Source organism: Python bivittatus, unplaced genomic scaffold, assembly GCF_059951505.1.
Source record: "Python bivittatus isolate LINGU-HERP-01145 unplaced genomic scaffold, Pbiv_v1 ctg000980_np1212, whole genome shotgun sequence".
Classification (NCBI taxonomy): Eukaryota; Metazoa; Chordata; class Lepidosauria; order Squamata; family Pythonidae; genus Python; species Python bivittatus.
In genome coordinates, this window is record NW_028277125.1 from 1,869,366 (window position 1) to 1,891,260 (window position 21,895).

The following is a 21,895-nucleotide window of genomic DNA, read 5'->3' on the forward strand; positions in this document are numbered from 1 at the left end:
CACACCGAGGCCCTAGGATGGGAGAGGATGAACTGCTGGCCTGATCACCTACTTCGGGTCAGAAGGTCCACGATGCCAGCATTGCAGAGGTGAAGCGTTTAGTTTATCCCCAGCTCAGGTAATGACATTACTGAAATCCCCCCCAAGCCAAGTTTGCTTTTGCTCTTTCGAGGTAGTTTCACTTCCCCCTTGGCAGGAACTCTGGCCTTTCCTCTCTTCCCAGCTCCTAAGCTTCGGGTCCTCTAAGGGGAAATTTGGCTTGATGGCTTTGCAGCTCCTCCTCAGCAGCCTGGATGCTCCCACCAAGTGCTGTTTTCTCTTCAGTTGGAGTCACGCTATGGGCAAGAGTCTGAACTTTGTCCTGTTTTTTCCTCCCCCTCTCCCTTTCAAATGGAGAGTGCTTTTTTGAGGTGGGGGAGTTGTTTCCGCATCCACGCAGCTCCAAGCAAGGCCGCTATGTCTGGTCCTCGGCACTGCCACCCATTTCTCACGGAATGCATCTGCCCCCCTTTTTAAATTGGCAATTAAAAATCTTTCATTCCAATTTGCTTTGAAATGCAAATGCTTTGCAACGGGTTCTGAGCTATTGCCAATCCAGGGACCACGTGTTTCATGTTTCTATCTTAGTTTGGCTCCATGCATACTTGCACATGTATGTTAAATGCTTTTACACTTATTTACCCCAGTTTGACTCTTTCATAAGGTGCTTTGTAGAGGCCTTGTGTCTGGAGAAGGGAAGGATAAATGAAGTGCCTTGTGGCACAAGACACACATCCGCATAGCTTTTACAAAAGGGACTGACTAACCCAGTGTTGTCCAAACTTGGGCACTTTAAGATGAGTGGACTTCAACTCCCAGAATTCCCCAGCCAGCAGGAAGATGAAGTCCACTCATCTTAAAGTGCCCAAGTTTGGACAACACTGGACTAAGCTGTGAACATCAAAGCTAAACCTGAACATTTCAGTCCAAAAAACAACACAGCCTTCTAGAGACAAAGGCTGGGATAATACGTCATCATGCTAAACCATGGTTTCTTAGTCCTTAAGACTGAGACAGCTCAAGAAAGTGAGCCAAATAACATAACACAGAGCTGACAACATCATGACCCTCCAGAACCACCACTTTTTTCAACTTTGAGGCAGGAGACCTCTCAGCTTCTGAGCACAAAATCATCCCTTTCACCACACCTTCCTCCGCAAAATCGGGGGGGGGGGGACCCTTTGCTGAGCTTCTCCCCAGCTATCTCCTAAAAGCTGGAATGACTTCCCAGCAGCAGAAACACGGTAAGATGGAGCCAGATCCAGCAGACTTCAAAAGATCCCAAGGGTTTTGATGGGGAAATACAGAGAACCCCAGAGGGTGTGTCCTGAAAACAGCTTCTCCAGCTCAACTCTCAAGTGTCGGACTGTTTAGAAGGTTACTGTGATCCAACAACAGATGGGATGTCCGTTTGAGAGCCGGGTGCCAAGTTTTCCTGGCTCACCTGTTTGACAAGGAAGGTCTCAATGATTGTCTTCCACCAACACCCTGACCTCACTCTTCCTGGTCAAACAGGGCTTCCTCCAACAAGCAGCTGGTGTTAGCCCTGCGAGGTAGTCCAGACCAGAAGCACAACCAGAAGTACCAGCTCTATCTTTGTCGTAAGGGGAGAGGAACAGAATCTTGCAAGACTGAAAGTCTTTCTCCCCGCCTTTCCTTTTACTCTCCGGAAAACTAGGAAGGGTCCCTTCTGAAATGCTTCCCACGTCCCTTTTCCATCTGTGGGTTGAGACACCTTTTACACGCCGGTTCTCCTGTCTGCAGCTCTCCCTCCTGATCGCACAGACCATTACATCTGGCCACCTTCTACACCATGGAAACATGGCCCTGATGGCAAGGGGGTGGGCAGCAGGTTCTCTTGAGTCGGGCCCCCAAACAGGCTCTCCCCAAAAGAGCCCCTTTACTCTGGAGATCCACCTACATCTTCACACATCACGGCGCCCCTGAGTCACTGCGGCTTCTCCCGTGTCTCCTGAACCAAAATCCTGATGTCTTTGCACTCGATGCAATTAAACACACACACACGCACGCGCACACACACGTTGGGTTACTGCACTGTCATTACGCCAGCAGAAAATTCAGAGTGCCACCGCCATGAAAAACATGCTGGTTGAATAACATCCCCAACTTTTAGAGTCAACATCTGTAACAAGGGGGAATGTAAGACAGCAAATCCTATGAGGTCCGGTCTCACCCCACGCCCCAATGGGGCAGTTTTATTTCAGAGTCCCAATGGGGGTGGTGGGTGGGGAACGGTGGTAGCTACCTGAAAAGATTTGAATTTTTCTCCTGGGGGGGAGGCATTACCTTAGAATAGCCGTGTTTTCAGCCATATAAGCAGGCAAAGCTTTTTTCTCACTAATACACCCCCCCAACAGAATCACTACCCAGAAGTTTCAAGTCACCACAACAGAGCAATCCCAAAGCCCACCAACGCCTCCTCCGGGCCCCTCCCAAGTGAAATGAAAAGTGCCAAAATCACGCCAGATCTTATGCAAGAAGATTTGGGTTTGTTTTGTTTCTTCCAGTGCAAAGGCTGGGAGAAGTTGCCAACCTCTGATGAAATTCAGGATTCAAATCGCACTGTTCCTTCTCCAGTACGGAACACCCAGAGGAGGGGACCAGAAGTTTGGGTGCAACGGGGGAGGAGAAGGCGAATCTTCGTGCACCCAGACTCCTGATCTGCTTCTCTGGGTGTTCTGTACAACTCCCCAAAGGTGGGACCCCATAGAAAAAGGGGGAACGTTCCCTTGCCACTCTAGGACAGTCACTAGAATTTAAACCCACTGCCGCTGTCGATCAGCCTGGAATCCTAATGCAGACCTTGACCCCAACCCTGCATGCCCTGGAGAACGCCCCCCCCGGATCCCCCTCCCTGCAAACCCTAAGAGCTGGATTTCTGCACCACTCAGGAGCGTGGGAACTTCACTTCACCTAATCTAACCATCAGAAGAGAACGACTGGTCCCCTTTTGAAACTGGTTCTCATCGACTAGCTGAGTTCCTTGGTGTGTGCATGTAGGTGTATGCACGTCTGGGGAGGAAGGGGGAAGAGGAGACAAATATCTCTCTTTTTTTTTTTAAAGCCAGCCTTACAACTTAAGGCAGGAGATAAATCTTGTAAAACCTTAGGAGACAAAGCCCAATTTTTCAGAAGGGTGTTAATTTTGTGAACAACGGGCAAGGCTGCTCTTCTAGAAAGCGTGGGGGGGGGCAGGGGGGAATGGGAGGCATGTCTTTTAATAAAACCTCTGCAAATGAAGCTTAACTATTCATTTAACAGGAGGAAAGAAGAGGCACTCTGAATGGGAACAGCAAATTTTGCTCCTCCTAAATTGGTCTCGCCTTCAAAGTCAGTGCCAAGAGTTATAACCGAGACCAGCAAAATGACTCTCCTGGTATTCGGTGCCCCCCCTTCCCCATTTTTAAAAACGAGAATAAGCTCAAATGTTATAGGATGGCAAAGTCTTGCACCAAAATCTCAGCGAGGCTGAACCTGCGCCCTGAAATGGCTGAAATCCTGCAAGCTCTTAGAGAAAAAACTGCCACCGTGTTTAAAACGTTCGTTTGGAGGGGCCCAGCCCCCCAGAATGGCCAACCCTCGTCCCATACAGGTTTCAGCTGTGGAGTCCTGGGTGACCCATAGACATATAGTCTCTTCTATAGGTTCCAGCTGTAACTCTTACTTACTCGGTGCTGGTTTGGGGCACCAAAACGGCGGGGTTAGGCGCAAACATCTTGCTTTTTCTCGGGGGCAGGGAGGGGAAGAGGGAAAAAAAAGGAGAGGTTTTCCCCTTCTTTCCACATATTTCCCGCAACTGGTTCTTCCAGAGAGAAGCAGTTGCCAAACCATGTTCCCAGGATACGACAGGGTGAGTAGGTGGGCGGCCGGCCTATCACTCTTTCCTCTCGCGGGAATGAAAATCGCCACACGAGTGGCGGGCAGGTGCCCTGCTCCCAAACGGCCTCGCCAGAGAAGGCGCAGGAGGGAGAGGTTTCATGTGGGAATCCGGCAAGTCCGAAGATCTCACAAAGGGATGACGCCATTTGGGGCAGGTTGGGGCTTTGCTGCGAGAGACCTCACACAAATGGCTTGTGAGGAACACACCCTTAATCTATTTATGGCTGAGCGACCGCAGGATTCTTTGCTGCTGCTGTTTTCAGACTTATTCTTTGCATGGCGTTCTTAAGACCGTTCGCATCCCGAGCGAGAGCAGCGGCCTTCGGTCGCCGTCAAAAAAAACGGCAGCTGAACAGGGCAATCGAAGCCTTCTTTCTTCATGCACTGTGCATGGGGCGCACGTACAGAACTGCCCAGCTCTGATGCGTCCTTCATTTAGATCTGTGTTTCTCAACCTTGGCCGCTTGAAGATGGGTGGACTTCAACTCCCAGAATTCCCCAGCCAGCCATGCTGGCTGGGGAATTCTGGGAGTTGAAGTCCACCCATCTTCAAGCAGCCAAGGTTGAGAAACACTGATTTAGATGTTTCTGACCACCCACAGGGTGTCTCTAAATAGGACATCACTTTGGTCATCCTTTCCACATCCTGCTTCTCTCTCCCAGAAAGTGCACACGGTCTGCTTTGCAAGCCTTACCCAAAAAGGCCTGAGATTCATGGCTTCCCTGCTTCTCCTGCACTCCCCTAGACAAAAATTATACTGAGCGGTTGCATCCAACGAGCAAAGGATGATTTGCACCGCTTCTGATACACCCCACAGGCCGAGAGTAGGAGAATTGATGCAAACATCTTTTAGATGATTGGACATTAAATTGTTCGGGGAAAGACAAGGTCAAGAGTGGGCAGCTTTCCTGATCCCAGTGTGTGTGTGAATTCTCTTAGCTACCTACATAAAAGATAAAATATAAGATAAAATATAAAACAAAATGAAGCCCCGGTTCCGTTGTCATTTTCTGTTCTTCTGCATTATTTTTACATCTCTTTCCCCTTCTCAACAAGAGTCTGGTAGCACCTTTTCCAGCTGAAATGAAATGAAATGAAATGAAATGAAATGAAATGAAATGAAATGAAATATAATATAATATAATATAATATAATATAATATAATATAATATAATATAATATAATATAATATAATATAATATAATATAATATAATATAATATAATATAATATATAATGCCTTTGAATAAAATTTGTCAGCCAGAAACGATGCTGCCAGACTCCTGATCTTTTTGCTATCACAAACTAGCACAGCTTTCCTCCTGCAATGTCTACCCTTTCTCAGGTCTTGAGATTGCAAAAAGGGGCCTAGGTTTCCACAGATCTTCATCACCAACGCAAGATCCGGGGTCGCGTACTCCAGAAACAACTGGCAGAAACACCCATCGCTCAGCCCCGCAGGGTTAGGGACCAGCTGCAAGTCAAAAGGCCCATCCTTTGGAAAATAACCCAGCGCAGACGGGCACCCGCTGCTGTTGCGGTCTGTGCTTCAACAGGCTTTGGGTTTGCATCTGTTCCCCTCTCCCTCCAAGAAGGGCGAAACGAACGCTGGAGAAGGTCTGCAATAAATTTTGTAGCAGCCGAGCATTGAATCTGAGATAGGAATAGGGTGATTAACTGTCACTCTTTTAAGGATTTAACGGAACCTCTTGGCCAAAGTTCCCATTCAGCCATTCAGATACCAAAAATTCCTGCACTGTTCCTTCTCCTGATCCCCTTAAGCCTAGAAAGAAATTATCTGGAAGACACCGTTCCTCTATCTGGAATGACTTCACCCCAAAATGGCCCATCTGCTTCTGCCTTCCTGACCTGAGATGCGCCAAATTTGTTGGGAATCCTGGAAATTGCTGCCCCAGTATATCTACCCAGGTTGGAGATGTCGGTCTCACCCACAAGAGAAACCAGGAACACCTAAATCTTCTGTCACGTGTCTCTTCCCTCTCTCTCTCTTGCTAAGAGCTAGGAATTATTTCCACTCAGCTCCCAACACCAGGAGCTAGATGTTGCGTTACTCAAGAAGCAACTGAGCTTCATTTTCCTCGGTGGCTCTGCTACCTGTTGAAAAAAGCCAGAGCATTTCAGTTCCCAACATGCTTGCTAACCCACAAGGGGAAAGAAACGAGGTCAAGAGAGAAACCTCAGTGAAAACAAAATCCCTTGTTGCAATGCAAATCACTTTTGGAGGAGCCAGTGGAAATTGAGAGAGGACTTTCAAACTTTGGGACTCTTTGGGTGGAGCACTGTGCAATTAAACTTTTAGTAGGTCATGGCAACCTAAGAGATACTTCCAGTTGGGTTGGTTCCTAACCTGTCATTAGGGAGAAAGGGGGATGACAACTGTTTGTTGAAGAGCCCTGAAGTCACATCAAGAGGCAAAGTGAAAAGAAGAAGCGGTCTACTTAAGCAGTCCAATGATGAGATCTTAATATCTTCTGACTTTGGGCCAAGTAAGACAACCCTGAGAGCCAAGGGTGACAGTACCAAGGCAGGCTGCTGAAAGCAGCAGAGACAGTCATCAGGTTTCATGGAAGTCCTCCAAGAACTTCACCTGCACCAAAAGTTGATGTTCCACCACTTGGACAAGTCATGGGGTTAACCAACATTCAGGAGATTAAGGATGCAGGCCAACAGATCTGGATGGGGCTGAAAGTTTCATACATGATACAGCCCTCGAGCAATGAGGTCAGGCCTCCACTCTGTTCTTCCAGATTCAGACAAATGCATCTACTTAAATTCCAGAAAGATGCAGCCATCAGGTTCTGCTTGGAGTCCACCACACATTCTCCTCGAGCTCAGGAAGAATAATTTAAACCAACCATACATCATGTTCTCAGCCTGAGCTGATGAGACACCAGTCTGGGATAGAAACTGGCTTCCAGTTGGCAGGGACACTTTTGAGAAAACCTTTTTCCTTGCTCTCTCATCTATCTCCAGATGAAGCCCCAACTTCCCCCCAAGGCAATCATTTTCAGAGCTTTAGCTCAGAGCAGCAACCATGGCCAACATTCTCAAAATCAGATGGGATCAGGAGAAAAACCAAGTGCAATTCCACCCCACGTCCTTCCACGTCCTCTCCTACCATCAGGTTCAAAAATACATTTCAGTGGCAATTTGGGGAGAGGATCTGGGTTGCCTCACGCACTCTCCGGCCTGCAGGTGTGCTCCCCTCCCTGCAACAACAACAGCACCGAATCTATCCATTACTGAAGCTACAAGATTTGGAATAAAAATGACCTTAGCATTTCAGAGGTGCCCAAAGGACCTGCAATTTGCATAAGACCTATGTGAATAAGACTCTGGAAAATTACCACCTCTTCAGGGTAATTGTAGACCAAGCTTCTAGGAATATGGTCTGACAGTGTGTTGACGCATCGCCTTTTATGCTCTGCCCTGCATTCCCAACAATCCCCAACCCTGATGTTGCCTTATGCAATCCCATGAGAAAACAAGATTGGGAGTGATATGCGGCCTCTCTTTTTTAGCCAGTTCCCTTTGCCAGAGAACCTCTTCCTTGCAAAATCTAGCTGGCATCGCCTTCCTCGTTCCCAGTGGCCCAAGCCAGACCCGGCCCTCCCCCGAAAGCTGACTTACCGTCCATGTGGCCGATTTTGCAGTGCTGGACTGTTGAAATGAGACGTCGAAGCTGTGAGGCCCCGGATAATCTGTGTTGGAGGGGATGGCGGGAGAGGGGGAGAGCGCATCGAAAGTGGAGCTGGGCTGGGCGTAGGGCGAAGGTGCCGTGACGCTGTTCTGGGCGTGCTCCGTGTTGTACGGGCTGGTGGAGGAAGAGCTGTTTTGGATCTGCTGGTCCATGCTGTTTAGAAGCCCCAGGTTGGTGTACTGTGGCTAAAAGAGGAGAAACAGAGGGGGCGCAGGTGAGTCGATGGGACACAGGTGCAGATCAGCTGCCAGGATCTGGGGGGTTTTTTAGGCCAAGGAGCCACCTGGGACATACCAAGGTGGCCAGCTTCTAATTTATCTCTGCAAAGAGCGCACCATGTGCTTGTGTTTCCACCCAGTGTCCTACGGGGACCATACATCTCCTGGAGCACAACGAGGTGGTCAAATTGGCAAGTCAGCCATGAAGTCTTGCAATGCAACCCCAGCTTCCATGTGCCATCTTTTTTTTTTTTTACATTTTTTATCCCGCCTTTATTATTTTTATAAATAACTCAAGGCGGCAAACATACCTAATATTCTTTCCTCCTCCTATTTCCCCCACAACAACCACCCTGTGAGGTGGGCTGGGCTGAGAGAGAGGGACTGGCCCAAAGTCCCCCAGCTGGCTTTCATGCCTAAGGCGGGACTCGAACTCACCGTCTCCTGCTTTCTAGCCCGGTGCCTTCGCCGCTAGACCAAACTGGCTCTCGTATCTTGCCGAATTTGAGCCCACCCTGCAGAGGCCGCTGGAGGGAGCCACCCTGCTGGCGCTCAGCAAGCTCCCAAACCATCATGGCCTGGGACATCTGCTTGTCCCCAGAGCGAGCTGCCCTGATTTCCACAGGCTTGCAAAAATGTGGGATGCAAAGGCACTAAATTAAATCAATTCTCCGTTACATGCATGTTCACGCCTGATCTCTCCTCACATGAGAGAGAAGAAGAACTGAATACGACTCCAAGGCCGCCAGCTACAGAACTACACCGATCTCTTCCTTCCGTTGGCCTTCTGACATGTCACCCACAAACATCTGGAGAACATCTCACTGATTCCAAAGCTTGCGTTCAAACGTCATTTTAACCCTGGGCCAAACGCACAGATCCCTGCAGTCCCCTTTTTAACAGAAAACGGAGTTGCGTGCCACACTCATCTCTACGTTCGTGGAGGTGAAGCGAAACCTTCTGCAACATCCGGGGCAAGTATGCACACGCGCCTCACTCAGATCCCACGAAACGCACAACAGAATTCAAGAAGTATAATAGGACTGCCGCTTTTCTACAAAGCTCCGAGGCAAGATAAGAACAGTGACCGTTCACAACAGGGGGGATCAGCAATAACACTTTTCTTAGCTTTGGTATGTAATTTCACAACGCATGAGAGAAAATCCCCGGTTTCAAGTGCAAGCTGAATGGAAAGTATCAAGTGTGCTGGAAAAACTTCCTTTTGTTTTCTTTCCAGAGTCGCTCTCCATTTTTCCCAGCCTCACTAACATTCAAAGACGTTTACCTACCTGCTGCTTGAAACCTCAGTCAAAACTTTGGGATCCTGATTAAGCAGAGATCTTTCTTGCCCTAATCTGTCAATGCGTGTTTGCCCGGATATTCGTATCTGATAGGGAGGCCTAACGAATGAATCTTAAAATTCTTCCAGTAAGGCAGAACTGTGATTGCCATATGCCTCATCATGTGTTCCTAAATCCAACAGACACGTTTAAGGCAAGCAAACATCAAGAACAAGGAGAACGTCTAAAATTTTGCTACCAAGCTGAGACAAAGGCATTTCGGTTGCAACTACAAAACTCTTGTAAACACAGAGAAATATCTCCAAAGGTAACGTCTGTCTGGAAGTCAGTGGAGGGACACCCTCAGCCTTCAAACCAGGACTAAATGGGCCGGAGGTCCATAATTATAAATGGAACACCATCTTCATGGAGATCCATGAGGTCCTGACCAGCTTTTTGAAGGCGTGGATTCTCCCTCAGGTGTGGCACCTGGAGGACAAGGGAGTTTGTGACAGTGAGCTGTGCCTTTTTTTAAAAAAAATATTGGAGTTGGATTATTATCATTGAGTTGGGCTTGGTTTGAATCCCGTGTGTGCCACCCAGAGTCACGACTGTGAGGTGGGCAGCTGTATGAATTGACATAATAAATACATAATAAACAAGCTGAGATGGCGCAAGAAATGGAGCCAGAGTGAAAAAATGGGTGTACGTGCCTTCCTAACAGCAGAACGGTTCAACAGAGGAGCCATTAAGCAGGGAGGCTCAGCTTTGCCATGTTGGCAATGCCTGAATTGGGATCCTTGCCCCAAGAAGCGGGTGGCACTGGAGGACGTCAACAGCCCCCTCTGGCTCCCTGATTCAATGGAGATGTTAGCACTGACTGAAACAATGGCACGCAGAAGGAGGCCCAGGCCCACCTCCATCATCCCAGAGAGCCTGGCATGGAACAACTGTCAGAGGAACAGATTCCAGCTGAAGGCTGCAGAACACTCACCGTGCATGGCAAGAGATGGCCAATTCTGCTTTGGCTGAGAAGCTGTGATGGAATGGAATTATGAAGGCCAGACTCAGGGAGAAAAACATGTTCTTTCATCTCCTGAGGCGAGAGGGAGAGATAAGAGGATGAGACTGGCACCTCCCTGAGGAATTCACAATGTTGTGGCTGGCATTGCTTGGGAGCTGGGGTTTCAGTCTGGGAAGATTCTTGCTAGAGGTTGTAGCTAATAAACACTGCTGGACTGAATTTACATGGTCTCTTGGAGTTCCTTGGGCTAGGCCTGACAGAAGCTAAGCAGGGGCCAAGCAAGGCCCCTTCATCTTTTGGCCAACGAAGTGCACAGCACACATCTCTGAAGCAAGAGTGGAGCTTGACTCAGAGGAAGAGAGCAGGAGAAGAACAACTGGAGAGGAGAACCAACGGCCAAGAGAGCAGGTAACATCCCCTTCGCTGGATGTATTCAAGCAAAGACTGGAGTGGACAATTGTCTTTCCAGGAAGATTTAATTTGGACCAGATGACCTCGACAGCCCCTTCTGTCTCTCGGATTCTATGAGAAGGAGTTGCCTCTTAGACTTCTCCAGCCCAAGCATGCTGACCTCCGAGCAGAGCCACCTCTTCCTCCAGGGACACACCCACAAGGGGCCCAACTCTAACGGAGCTGCAGAAGAAGACAACATCTTCTCTCCAAGCCGGGCCAACTGAGCCCAGTTCTCTAACTCCTTCCCCAAGGAGGAGGTCCCACTGAGGAGTTCCCACAGGGTTACAGTCACCCCAAGGCTCGCAGCTTGTGAGAATCCTGCAAAGGGCGCTGCGTGAGCACAGATGGCCAAGTCTCAAGATGGGGATCCATGAGAAAGAACAGCAAGATCCAAATGCTGATTTCTGTTGCTTTGGCCAATTTGGGGACCTCACTCCTACGGGAGCTTGACTCAGTCCCAAATGGGGAGAGATCTGACATCAAGTCCCACCTCAAGAACCCACCATCACTGCCCCCATCAGCCACTGGCCTCAAGCCACAAGCAGTCGAGGGCCACCACAGAAGGGAAGAGAGGGGACAGGTTCAGCCCACTGCCAGAATCAAACTTAAAAAAAAAAAAAAATCAAAGCAGGAGGTCCCTTTCCAAACTTCTGGCCCACCCACCCAAGGACCCAGCCCCATGTCTAAGAGGGGGAATTCAGCAGCCCCTGAACGGCCCCGCTCAGCCAACCTGGGCTGATCTTGGGCGACCAAGCAGGGCTGCCGACCGGCTATATCCCGGACATGAAGGAAGGAGCCCTGCTGTTTGCATCTAGCACAGCCCCTTCCAGGACCGTCCCGACAGCTGTCGGTGAGCCCCGCACGTCAAGGCAGTTTGGTCGACATCTCTGGCTTGGCAGCCAGGCACACGCCGCTCTCTTTTTCAGATTTTCCAGGCAAACATCTTCGCGGCTCAGCCTGAGCCACCCTGATCTTTCCTACTGAGCTCGCCCACTTCCTCGAGCAAGTGGTGCTCGAAAGAGCCACCGAGGCATCTCAGAGAATCGGAGAGGAAAACAAGCTGTGCGCAGGGCACCCGCGGCATTCCATGCGCGCCACAAGCCATCTGTCTCGGTGGCGGAGGGCCATTCCTCGGCACGCATCCGAGGCATTCCGCGGCCGAACACCACCTCCTCGTTGCTATTTAAATAGCAATTAATCCTCTCCTTGACAGGAGCAGCTGGGAGACTTCTTCCCTGGCTGCTCCTGTGATCTCCTAACCCTTCTCCCCACTCCCCGAGCCCCCCCCCGACAGGTGCAGCCCAAGTCCAGGTGATCGGAGGTAGGTTAAGACACACGGGCGCAGGGGAGGCCGAGCCTCGGGCCAGAAATGCTTGGAGGAGCTGCTGGTGACCAGAGGTCAGCGTCTGTCTGAAGCCTCTCCCCCACCCCTCCACCAGCAGCGCCCCGGGGTCACCAGCAGATAACTCTCTGGAGGCGTACGCCTCCTGACAAGGGAACAATTAGAGGGGGCAGCTAACCCGGGGGGAAAAGCTGCACTGGAATTTGACTCGGCAGCCACCCCTGGCTTCAAATCAAAACAGAGCTGGCTCCCTCTCCTTCCACAACAAAGGAGCCTGTGGTCCTTACACAACCAAACACGCGTCCGAGCCACCGAAGGGGAAGCTCCAGAAAGGGGACGAACTGCAAAATTGGGGTAGCTCCCAGCTCTGGACTTGCTTCTCACCCCATCACACCCACCCACCCGCCCCTGGGCCTCTAGGAGAGGCCATGTGGCTTGGCAAACAAACGAGGACCAGGGGCTGCTGCCCTCAGTAAGACCACCTGAGTTCCTCTCAATCTGCCAAAGTTTGGAGAAACCTTTTAGGAATTGTGGCCCAAGGCTCCTCCAACCCAGCTGCCTTCTTTGAAGGAGAGCGCTCCCGTCCTTCAAGTCCAGATCCTCAGATCCACACTGTAAAGGAAGGGGTCTGTTGCCCAACCCCACCCCCTGCCCTCAGGACTGGGGAGTCACACAGATTCCCACAGCTCTTTGGGTCACTGCATGACGTTTTCTCCTTCCACAGCTAGGGCATCTTGCAAGAATGTGTACTCCACTGGTGAAATTCTAGATAACCCTCAGAGCCCATCTCAGGATGCAGAATTACTCCGAGCACCCCCAGATACGCGGAGGTCAACCCCCAGAATGCCTCAGCCATCGGCTAAAACTTCTGAGAGTTGGAGTCCACACATCCAGAGGACTCCCAGGTTGGGAAAAGCTGGACTTAAGGTTGCTGTTGCCTGAACAAAATTGCTGAACCCCAAGTCCACCTTCAGTGGGGTCCTCCAGTGAACCTGTCAGCCCTTCAGAGAGGGGAAGAACCTTTGCTGGCAGGCGATCTTAGGTTCAATCCTCAGCAACTCTAGGTCCAACCTGCAGGTTTGGTGTTGAAGCCCTGAGACGGACTGATGGCCTCAGCTGTCAAGAACCACCTTCCAAGGTTCCTTCACTAAGTGCCTCCTTCAGAACTGCCTCAATTCTAAGTCACGTTTCACACCTTATTTTAAGTAACACAAGTGCTGCTTTCTGACTAGAGCGAGTGCTGTTGCTGAATGTGCATCTTGTTCGACTGCAGTTAAATGTGAAGCAATGATACTGATGCAGGCAGAGGGAGAATGCAGCAACCCCTTCCAGGTGAGCGGAAATGCTATAGGAAGCTAAGGATAGGTGCGGCAGGCCCTGCGTTAGCCTTCCACCTGGCCACACGAGACCCCAGATGCATCAGGCAACAAGGAAGCCATCAAACCCTCTGGCCACCCCGCGATCCAGGGAGCAGCACCGTGGCTGAGTTCACACACTGCATGATGCATAAAGTTGCATGCTTGGTTTCGCTTTGCATAATAGGTGAACCCAGCCAGCTGTGGCTTATTCAACAAACTACTGTACATGTAAATAACGGGCACGCCAAGGGAGAGTCTCAGAAGGTCAGAGCAGGTCAGCCTGCTTCTCGGAAACCTTGGCAGCCTGTTGTCAGTTGCTTCGGAGCCCGGCAAGGTGCAGAATTGCAGGTGGTCTTCCAAAGGGATCACCCAACTTCATGCAGGAGGGATCCACCCCAACAGACTTTCCTGGTCGGGAAACTGACCGTCCACAGATGTGGCTTGCCAGCTTGCTCCCAGAAGCACCTGGAGAACTGCTGCGGGGAGCCGGGGTCTCTTGACGGGCGGGGGGAGACACTCATTGCCCTGTTCTGGATACAGGTAGGGCTGAAGAAGCCCCCTCCCACGGCAAGGCTCACCTAGCAAGCCCAAGGGTCTGGCTCCATATGAACTAGCTCCCTGCGACCTCCAGATTTATTTCTGAGCCTCGAATGAGGCTTCTTCAAAATCCACCATTCCCTCCAAAGGGGGGAAAAAGATCTTTTGAAACCCTGAGTCCCAGTGATATAAACACGTGTAAAAGGGGACATTCCTCCTGCAAAAATGGTTGCATTCCATCCAGAGCAGTGTTTGTCAACCTTGGCCACTTTAAGACGGGTGGACTTCAACTCCCAGTTGAAGTCCACCCGTCTTAAAGTGGCCAAGGTTGACAAACACTGATCCAGAGACTGAAGGCATGATTTAGTTGGATTCTGAAAGCTGTAGCAGCCGGCCACTTGGATTTATCACGCCATCTGCACATACACACACACACACACACACAAATGGAGTTCCTCCACGGCTCCCAGGGTGCAAATATCAAATATTTTAAAGGAGGCATGACAGATATTGTAGCCTCATGGGATTTTAAGAATGGCTGTGCCCATTCATCAATTTCCAGTAGATTTATCCTGTGATAGCCGGCAGAGGCCCTTTGACAAATGGAAAGAGATCCGTCTCGTATTTGCACTCCAAAAGCTAAGCACCGGAATATTAGCCCAACGAGAAAGCAATCCCGTAACTTTAGAAGGCTTTCTTCCAACGAAGCGGCACGGATGCCCATCTATCTCTTGCACAAACACAGGCATTCGTGGCAGGAAAACAGAAAGGAAGTTTCTCTTTCCAGCATGCACGATTAAGCCGGAGCACCGGGAGAGCTCTCTGCAATGCTCTTCAGGGCTGCGACAACCGGCCCAGAGAAGGGTCCACCAACTTGTCCGGAGTAAGTTGACCACTTCCCCATCTCAAGAAGGGGAAGCAGCCTGGATTAGTCCTGGGAGGGGAGCCCACGATGCTGACCCGAGAGCGAGAAGAAGCCGTAGCAAGCCACGACTCCAAGGCTGCCAAGAAACCAGCGTGGATGGGTCCCCGAAGTCAAGCCCAAATCATTTTTTAACTAGATAAAATCTACTAAAAATACTTCCCTACGTCAAAATGCTAGTCCAACAGGAATAAATATTCCAGACCGGGAGGCTGGTTCACAAAAGGATGGTTTTTTTAGTGATTCAGATGGGGGAAGACTAGAAGCCGAGTCCCGTGCTATTGCCAGGACCACCCTAACGTCAAGGCACTCTGCACATCCTCTGCGCACCCAGGCCCTTTCCATTTTCTGCTGGTTGCGTCACGCCTTCCTCTCCATCCACCCTCTGGTTTAACTGGAAGGATTCCTAACTTTAAGAATGAAATTTGCCGGCTTAGTAATTCCCAAAGAGGACGCTAATATCCGTCAGAGGCGACGTGTCTTGACCACCACACAAAATTTCAGGGCAAAATATTATACGAAAATATCAAGAATCCTTAACTGGCTGTGGGTTCTGATTCATGCACGCTGATTAATTAAGTATCAAGCAAGAGGCCTACAACGATAAATAAAATTTCACTTCAGTGAACATCCCGGCTAATTGCAAATTTAATGCCAATTTTATAGAAAAATATCACTCATTTTAAATAATTAAACTTCAACAGACTTAGTTAATTGGAAAAAGAAAGCTACTCAAATCCTCCCAAGTTACATTAATTCAGTCATAATGTATCCAAGCAAAACTTCTGTTACACATTTTACTAATCCATTTTTCAAATCACATTTACTGATTCATTTATATTCTTTATTCTAAACTGTATCCTTCATACAACGATCTGGGTTATTTTAGCAAATTTGGCTACCTTTGTTAACACCGACTGATTTTTAAGAAGAAAACTGTGCTAAAGTATTTCAAATTATTTGTCGAAGAATTCTGAAATTATTTTTAAAATCCTCTCCCCTAATATTGCACGCATATACTGGTAACTTGTAAAGAAAAACAATATATTTGTGAGCAAACAGCAGGTGTGGAAAGCGCTGAACCAAGAAAAATTTCGGAAAATGACCATTAGAGGTAGAAAAACAAGGAAAATGCACAACACCAGAAAGAGAAATAATTATTCTTTATTTTTCTTTTTGGAGTCTCCTACTGCAATTTTTCTGCAAGTGAGAACATCAGAGGATCACTACACAATGTGCTTCAAAACCTGGGCAAGCTATTCAAGTCAACAGGCTCACAGCAGTTTAAACTGAGAAGGGAAAAGTTAAAATTCTCTAATAGTGAAAGCAAACTGGCACAGTACGAAACAGAAAGCAGCTTTTCAATGCAAGGCAGGTGGGAGCGTTGCAAACAGTCAAATCAATGCATCTTCTAGATTCGCTGTTACACCAAACCCCGGGAGGAACCAGCCGTAAAAGCTCAAAGTTACACCCAACCCAACAGTTTGTGGAAAGCGTTTAGTTGGGCGAGGGAATCGAAAGTGAAGAGGAAAATGTCTACTGAAGCAATTTTGCAATGAAAAAATGAGCCTGCTAAGGTATTCCTGGAAGAAATTGGGCTGGGCAGAATTGCACGATCTAACTTTTCTTTCCTAAACTCTTGAGGTTCATCGTCCGTCCGTCCGTCCGTCCGTCTTCACACAAGAATCTGGACCATGTTCTCTCCAGCCCCTGTGTTCCTTCCAAACAACCTCATTCTCTTGCTGGAAATGAAATGGTTAAAGTTGGGGATGAGAAAATCTCAATCATTTAAAGCAGTGTTTTTCAAACTTGGCCACTTGAAGATGGGTGGACTTCAACTCCCAGAATTCCCCAGCCAGCAGACTGCAACAATTCTGGGAGTTGAAGTCCACCCATCTTCAAGTGGCCAAGTCTGAAAAACACTGATCTAAAGCAAGTCACCCAGAACGCTTCTGTTCCCCCTGAAGAAGTCAGTTCACCAACATTTAAGAAGAAATGGAACACGGGGTGGGGAAAGCACAGGATTTCATAGTTTACCAGGGAAAGGATACCTGTTCTAAGATTGCGCACAAGCCTGGGATCAGTGTTGGGAAAACAAGATTCTGCCGGTTTACAGCAGGCGCTGACGGTGCACCGCTCCGAACGGCTAGTGACGGGAACGTCACCAATCTCCCTCAATTGCAGATTTGGCAATTTCAGACTAGGAAGGAAGGCCTGCAGAGGAGGACTTCTGCAATTCTCCCCCACCCCTTAAAAATTAGAGCCGGGAAGAGGGTCCAACAGAGCAGTCAGGAGCATCCAAGCGACTGCCTTTCCATAGGATACACCATTAGGGTGCACCGTTCAGGGTCTTTCTCTCTGCAGACCCCAGCTGGATCTGGCCCATTTTCAAACTGGATGTTTCTCCCCACCCTGTGGAAAACCTGAGCCGGTTCTGCTCAGCTGTGGGAGTGTTACCTTTTGGACAGGTAGAGTCCCAACCCTTTTACACTATTTTTTTCCAGCTGGGTTGGGAAGAATCGAAGTGAATCACACAGCATTTCAGAAGTGTTTTTCTTTAAGCGGACAACCCGCTACAAAGACAAAGGAGGAATCAATGCATCGATGTTGGAATTGCGCATCGCACTATGAATCAGAGCGGCTGGGGTGGGTAAGGACACATTTTCTCCATGGGAGCCAACCCGGGTTTGTGCTGCTTAAAAAGTACCTTTGCACACAACCCTTTGCCTCTAAGCCACCCCAAAACTGGCAAGATCTGAAATTTCACACACTGGGAGGGCTCCAGGTTGAGCCACCATGCTTTAAGGGGACCTGCTGGGGGCTGCCCAGGCCCCCACCCCCCATTTTTCTCCCAGGCAAGAGACTCTGATGATAGGCTTTCACAGTGGTAACTCCCACCCTTGGAACCCCCTGCCAGTTACAATCCTTAAGCCCTTTATTATTCCACAAAACTTTGGGGCCCTGATGGCAAAAGGACTCCTTTTCCCTAGTTTGGGGAGGAGTCATTTGTGGTTTATTCTTCTGCTATAGTTCTACATACCATAGGCAGTAAATCCTTGGACGGACAGACGGACAGATGGATGGATTCCTGAAAGGGCTCTTTTGGCCAGCTCGAGGGCACCGTCTTCCCCAAAACAACGTTCCATTCCAGGTGGTCGCCCACCCTGGCCTGCACTTTTAGCATCTTCTGGGGACACAAGGAGAGGCCCTCCCCTTGGCCCCCCTCCTCCAAGCCCCCAGGAGAACCAGAGACTGTGCTGGACGCCCAGAGTAGTCCAACAAGGCTTTTCTGATGCCACACGGGACAGTCCAAGCCACAAGGACACCGTCATGCAAATAAATCAAGTGTGTGATTGGCATTATTTGTGCAATGGTGTCACAACGCGTGGGGTGTCACTGTTTGCACCCTCACATCTGTCCATGGATAGCAGGGTCCGCAGGGAGGCCAAAACAGGCAAGCTGGTAGCCACGCTGGCACGATCCAAGCCCCGCCCCCGAACGTGCATCTGTGTTGCATGCAGGTACACAGGGAAGGACTTTGCGTCGCTGTGAACTTGCCTGTTCTGACTCCCCCTGCGGATATTTCTCCTGACAGACAACATTTTGTCCATAAATATTTATTTAAGGCATAGAGCAGTTGCAACATCTAGGGCAGTGTTGTCCAAACTTGGCCACTTTAAGATGAGTGGACTTCAATTCCCAGAATTCCCCAGCCAGCCCCTGCTGGCTGGGGAATTCTGGGAGTTGAAGTCCACTCATCTTAAAGTGGCCAAGTTTGGACAACACTGGTCTAGGGGATCTGTGCTGAGCTGACCTTAAAAAGCTGGGCAGCGTTGGACCTGGTTAATACTTGGATAGGAGACCACCAGAAAATCCAGAAAAAAGGCACCAGCACTTCACTTCCATGCTGCTTCCCAGAGAACTACAGAGAGACCTCAAGTCTCTTCCTTTGCTTACTTCCTACTTTCCCTCGAAAATACTCAAAAAAACAGCAGTTGATTATCACGCCAACCTGCAGCTTGCCCAAATTGTGCCCTAAATTGATCTTCCCGGCACACAGCGTTCACAATTTAAGACATTTTCCAAAAGTTTTCTGGGTTTTTTTTCCCTGAATCTGAAGGCATCAAGAATCAGGTCACAAGAAGGGAGAAAGGAGGTAAATTATCCATCTGGGATGGATGGATGGATGGATGGATGGATGGAAGGAAGGAAGGAAGGAAGGAAGGAAGGAAGGAAGGAAGGAAGGAAGGAAGGAAGGAAATGGAGAAAGCAAGGGAGGGAGGGAGGGAGGGAAGGAGGGAGGGAAGGAAGGAAAGAAAGAAGGAAGGAAGGAAGAAAGGAAGGAAGGAAGGAAGGAAGGAAGGATGGATGGATGGATGGATGGATGGATGGAAGGAAGGAAGGAAGGAAGGAAGGAAGGAAGGAAGGAAGGAAGGAAGGAAGGAAGGAAAAGAGAGGGATGGAAGGAAGGAAGGAAGGAAATGGAGAAAGCAAGGGAGGGAGGGAGGGAGGGAGGGAGGGAGGGAAGGAAGGAAGGAAGGAAGGAAGGAAGGAAGGAAGGAAGGAAGGAAGGAAGGAAGGAAGGAAGGAAGGAAGGAAGGAAGGAAGGGAGTATTTTTACCCGGATAACCCAACTTAGACTTCCTGAACACAGAGATGGGCTGAACTACGAGGGCAGCCCGTCTACTGAGTCCTGCACTGCAGCTTACAAGCTCAACAAATACACACGCTACAAACACTAGGAGACTATCTACGCAAATAAGACGGCACTCACAAAAAATTACACGCACAAGTTTCACTGCGTTGAGGGAAGCCAAGTTCATAAAAAGCAGAGGTGAATGAAAAGCCTCGTAAAGATTACAAAGAATCGTCTTTTCCTTTAGCTAAGTTCCACCACGATGACTAACAGCTTTTTATGAGATTGTGGAGAAGCGAGGCAGATGTTCGCCCATCTTCTGTCCCTGCAGCAAACAGCCTCCTCCCCAAAAGACGGAGACTCTCCTAACAAACTCAGAAAGCGCCTGTAAGCCAAGCCGATCCACATGGGCTGTTTGTCCATCCAGGAGTCCAGGAAGTGACCTGGAGGCTCCGGAAACCCGCGTCCCTCCAAAGGTGGACACGCTTCAGACTCCCTGGTAGACGCTACAGTGGTGCCACCACGTCACCGTGCAAATGACCCAGGATCAACTTCCCATTACAGGACAATGATAAGGAGGAGGAGGGAGACAGAAAAAGCAAAGCAAAGCAGTAGCCGTTATTTTAACACAGAAAACGGTTCTGAGCTCTCGAGTCCAAAGAATCTCAACACGCCCATTACAAAAAGCTGCCTTATTTGAAACCACGCAGATGAGATCTTTCACCATCTAGATCTTAGGAAGGATCCGATAGTCAAAAGTACCAAATCCAGCCAGAACATCTGGCAGGCAGGTGCTGATAGCGATGATGATGATGATGATGATGATGGAGGAGGAGGAGGAGGAGGTGTAGAGAAGCAGGAGACTTTTAAGCCACAATCCATCCACAGGGTTGAACGGCTGAGACTTTCCTAGCCCGCTTTGCCCCTCCAAAAACTGCACGGTTCGTGGCACTGTCTTGGATTCCCACCCTCTTCCTTCCCAGCAAAACGTGGCCCATCATCTTCCCTCTTCCTCAGGTCTGCAATGAGCACAAGGAGAGTGAAAAAACATCAGGAATAAATGGGCCTTTCGATGCCTTTAAGGCCAGGAACACCTGAAGGGTTCCCGGCGCGACTCTCCCAGGGCCAACCACGGCCAAAATCATTGGCGTAACCAAGGGCTGGACCCTAAGAGAAGGGAGGGTCTCCCAGAAGCCCCCAACAGGCTTCCCAGGCTGATCAAACTGGAAATCGGCCACTCCGGATTCTGCCACAGGGCAGGTGGCGATGGACCCTTTTCTTGGCAAGCCCCCCAAAGGACCACCTTCAAGTGCCCCGGGAGAAATGCCCGTCACTTTCTCACTCTGTAATCCTTTGCTCTAGCTCGACCACAAAAAAGACCCAGAACTTGTTCACAAGCTGAGAACCACGCGCACACACCAACACACCACGTCCCCGGTTGAGAAGGCTGACTGACGCTTCATTTGCAGGAGAGGACGACTTAGGAGTAAACCCTGCAGGAGCTTCTCCTGCACGCTGACTTCTTTTTGCACTGACAGAAAACCAGAAGCCCCTTCCAAGGGTGGACTTGTGCAAAAACCACAGGTAAGGGGTGATCCCTAAATTTATTTTCTTGTGTGTTTGGTAGGGTGAGTTTATCTCAGTGTTTCTCAACCTTGGCAGCTTGAAGATGGGTGGACTTCAACTCCCAGAATTCCCCATGCTGGCTGGGGAATTCTGGGAGTTGAAGTCCACCCATCTTCAAGCTGCCAAGGTTGAGAAACACTGGTTTATCTAATTTATTTTCCTCTCCTGTCACCATGCGTGCAAAGCAAATGTTTAGGGTGAGAGAGAGGTTTTTAACCTAACCCTGTGCAAGAACCAGCACAAGAACCCGTCCAGTTTCCCTACAAATAACCACACGGGCACTTCTAGCTGCGTATTTTGACTATTTCTACAGGGTATGGTCAAAAAAGTCAAGATGGCTGCTGAGGAAAAGGAACCCTCCCGAATCACCACCTCAAAGTGCAAGTCTTCTCATCTGCAGACCAAATTTTAAAAAGCAAATGTTTCACTCTTTGCACACAAGGATCAAACGAACATTTCACCTTTGTTAAATGGGCCAAAAGTTCAAATCCCTGGGATCATCTTCCCAACAGCTCCAATAATTTAGAGCTCTAACACTGTGGTTTTCTAAATGTCCTTGGAGGAGGGGGTGGAGGGGGGGTCCAACCACATGCTACCAAACATGCAGTTCCCCCCAACTTTGTTTTGGATCACAGCAGCTCTTGCAATTATTTCAGACAGTAATGTGTCTGTCATCCTAAAATCCTGCAATACATATAAAGTTCCTTAACAAAAAATTGGATGTCCAGATTCCATCTCCCCACATCTGAATCTCGTCAAGCTACGCTGCCTGTTTTTTGCGATTCACACATGCTTTATTTATTGATTTCTTGCAGGCTGTTTCAGTCCTAAACTAGCCA

The 21,895-nt window shown here is 49.1% G+C and overlaps 1 protein-coding gene across 2 annotated transcripts in view; it reads right to left on the reverse strand.

Moving 5' to 3' along the window:
* The window catches only part of TP63 (tumor protein p63), a 97,160-nt gene that overhangs the window by 53,595 nt on the left and 21,670 nt on the right, over positions 1-21,895 (reverse strand). For both annotated transcript variants that reach the window (XM_088131715.1, XM_088131716.1), the window contains one exon: positions 7,591-7,845. In XM_088131715.1, coding sequence (XP_087987841.1) covers positions 7,591-7,845 — 255 coding nt within the window. Of the gene's footprint in view, positions 1-7,590; positions 7,846-21,895 lie in introns of those variants that run through there.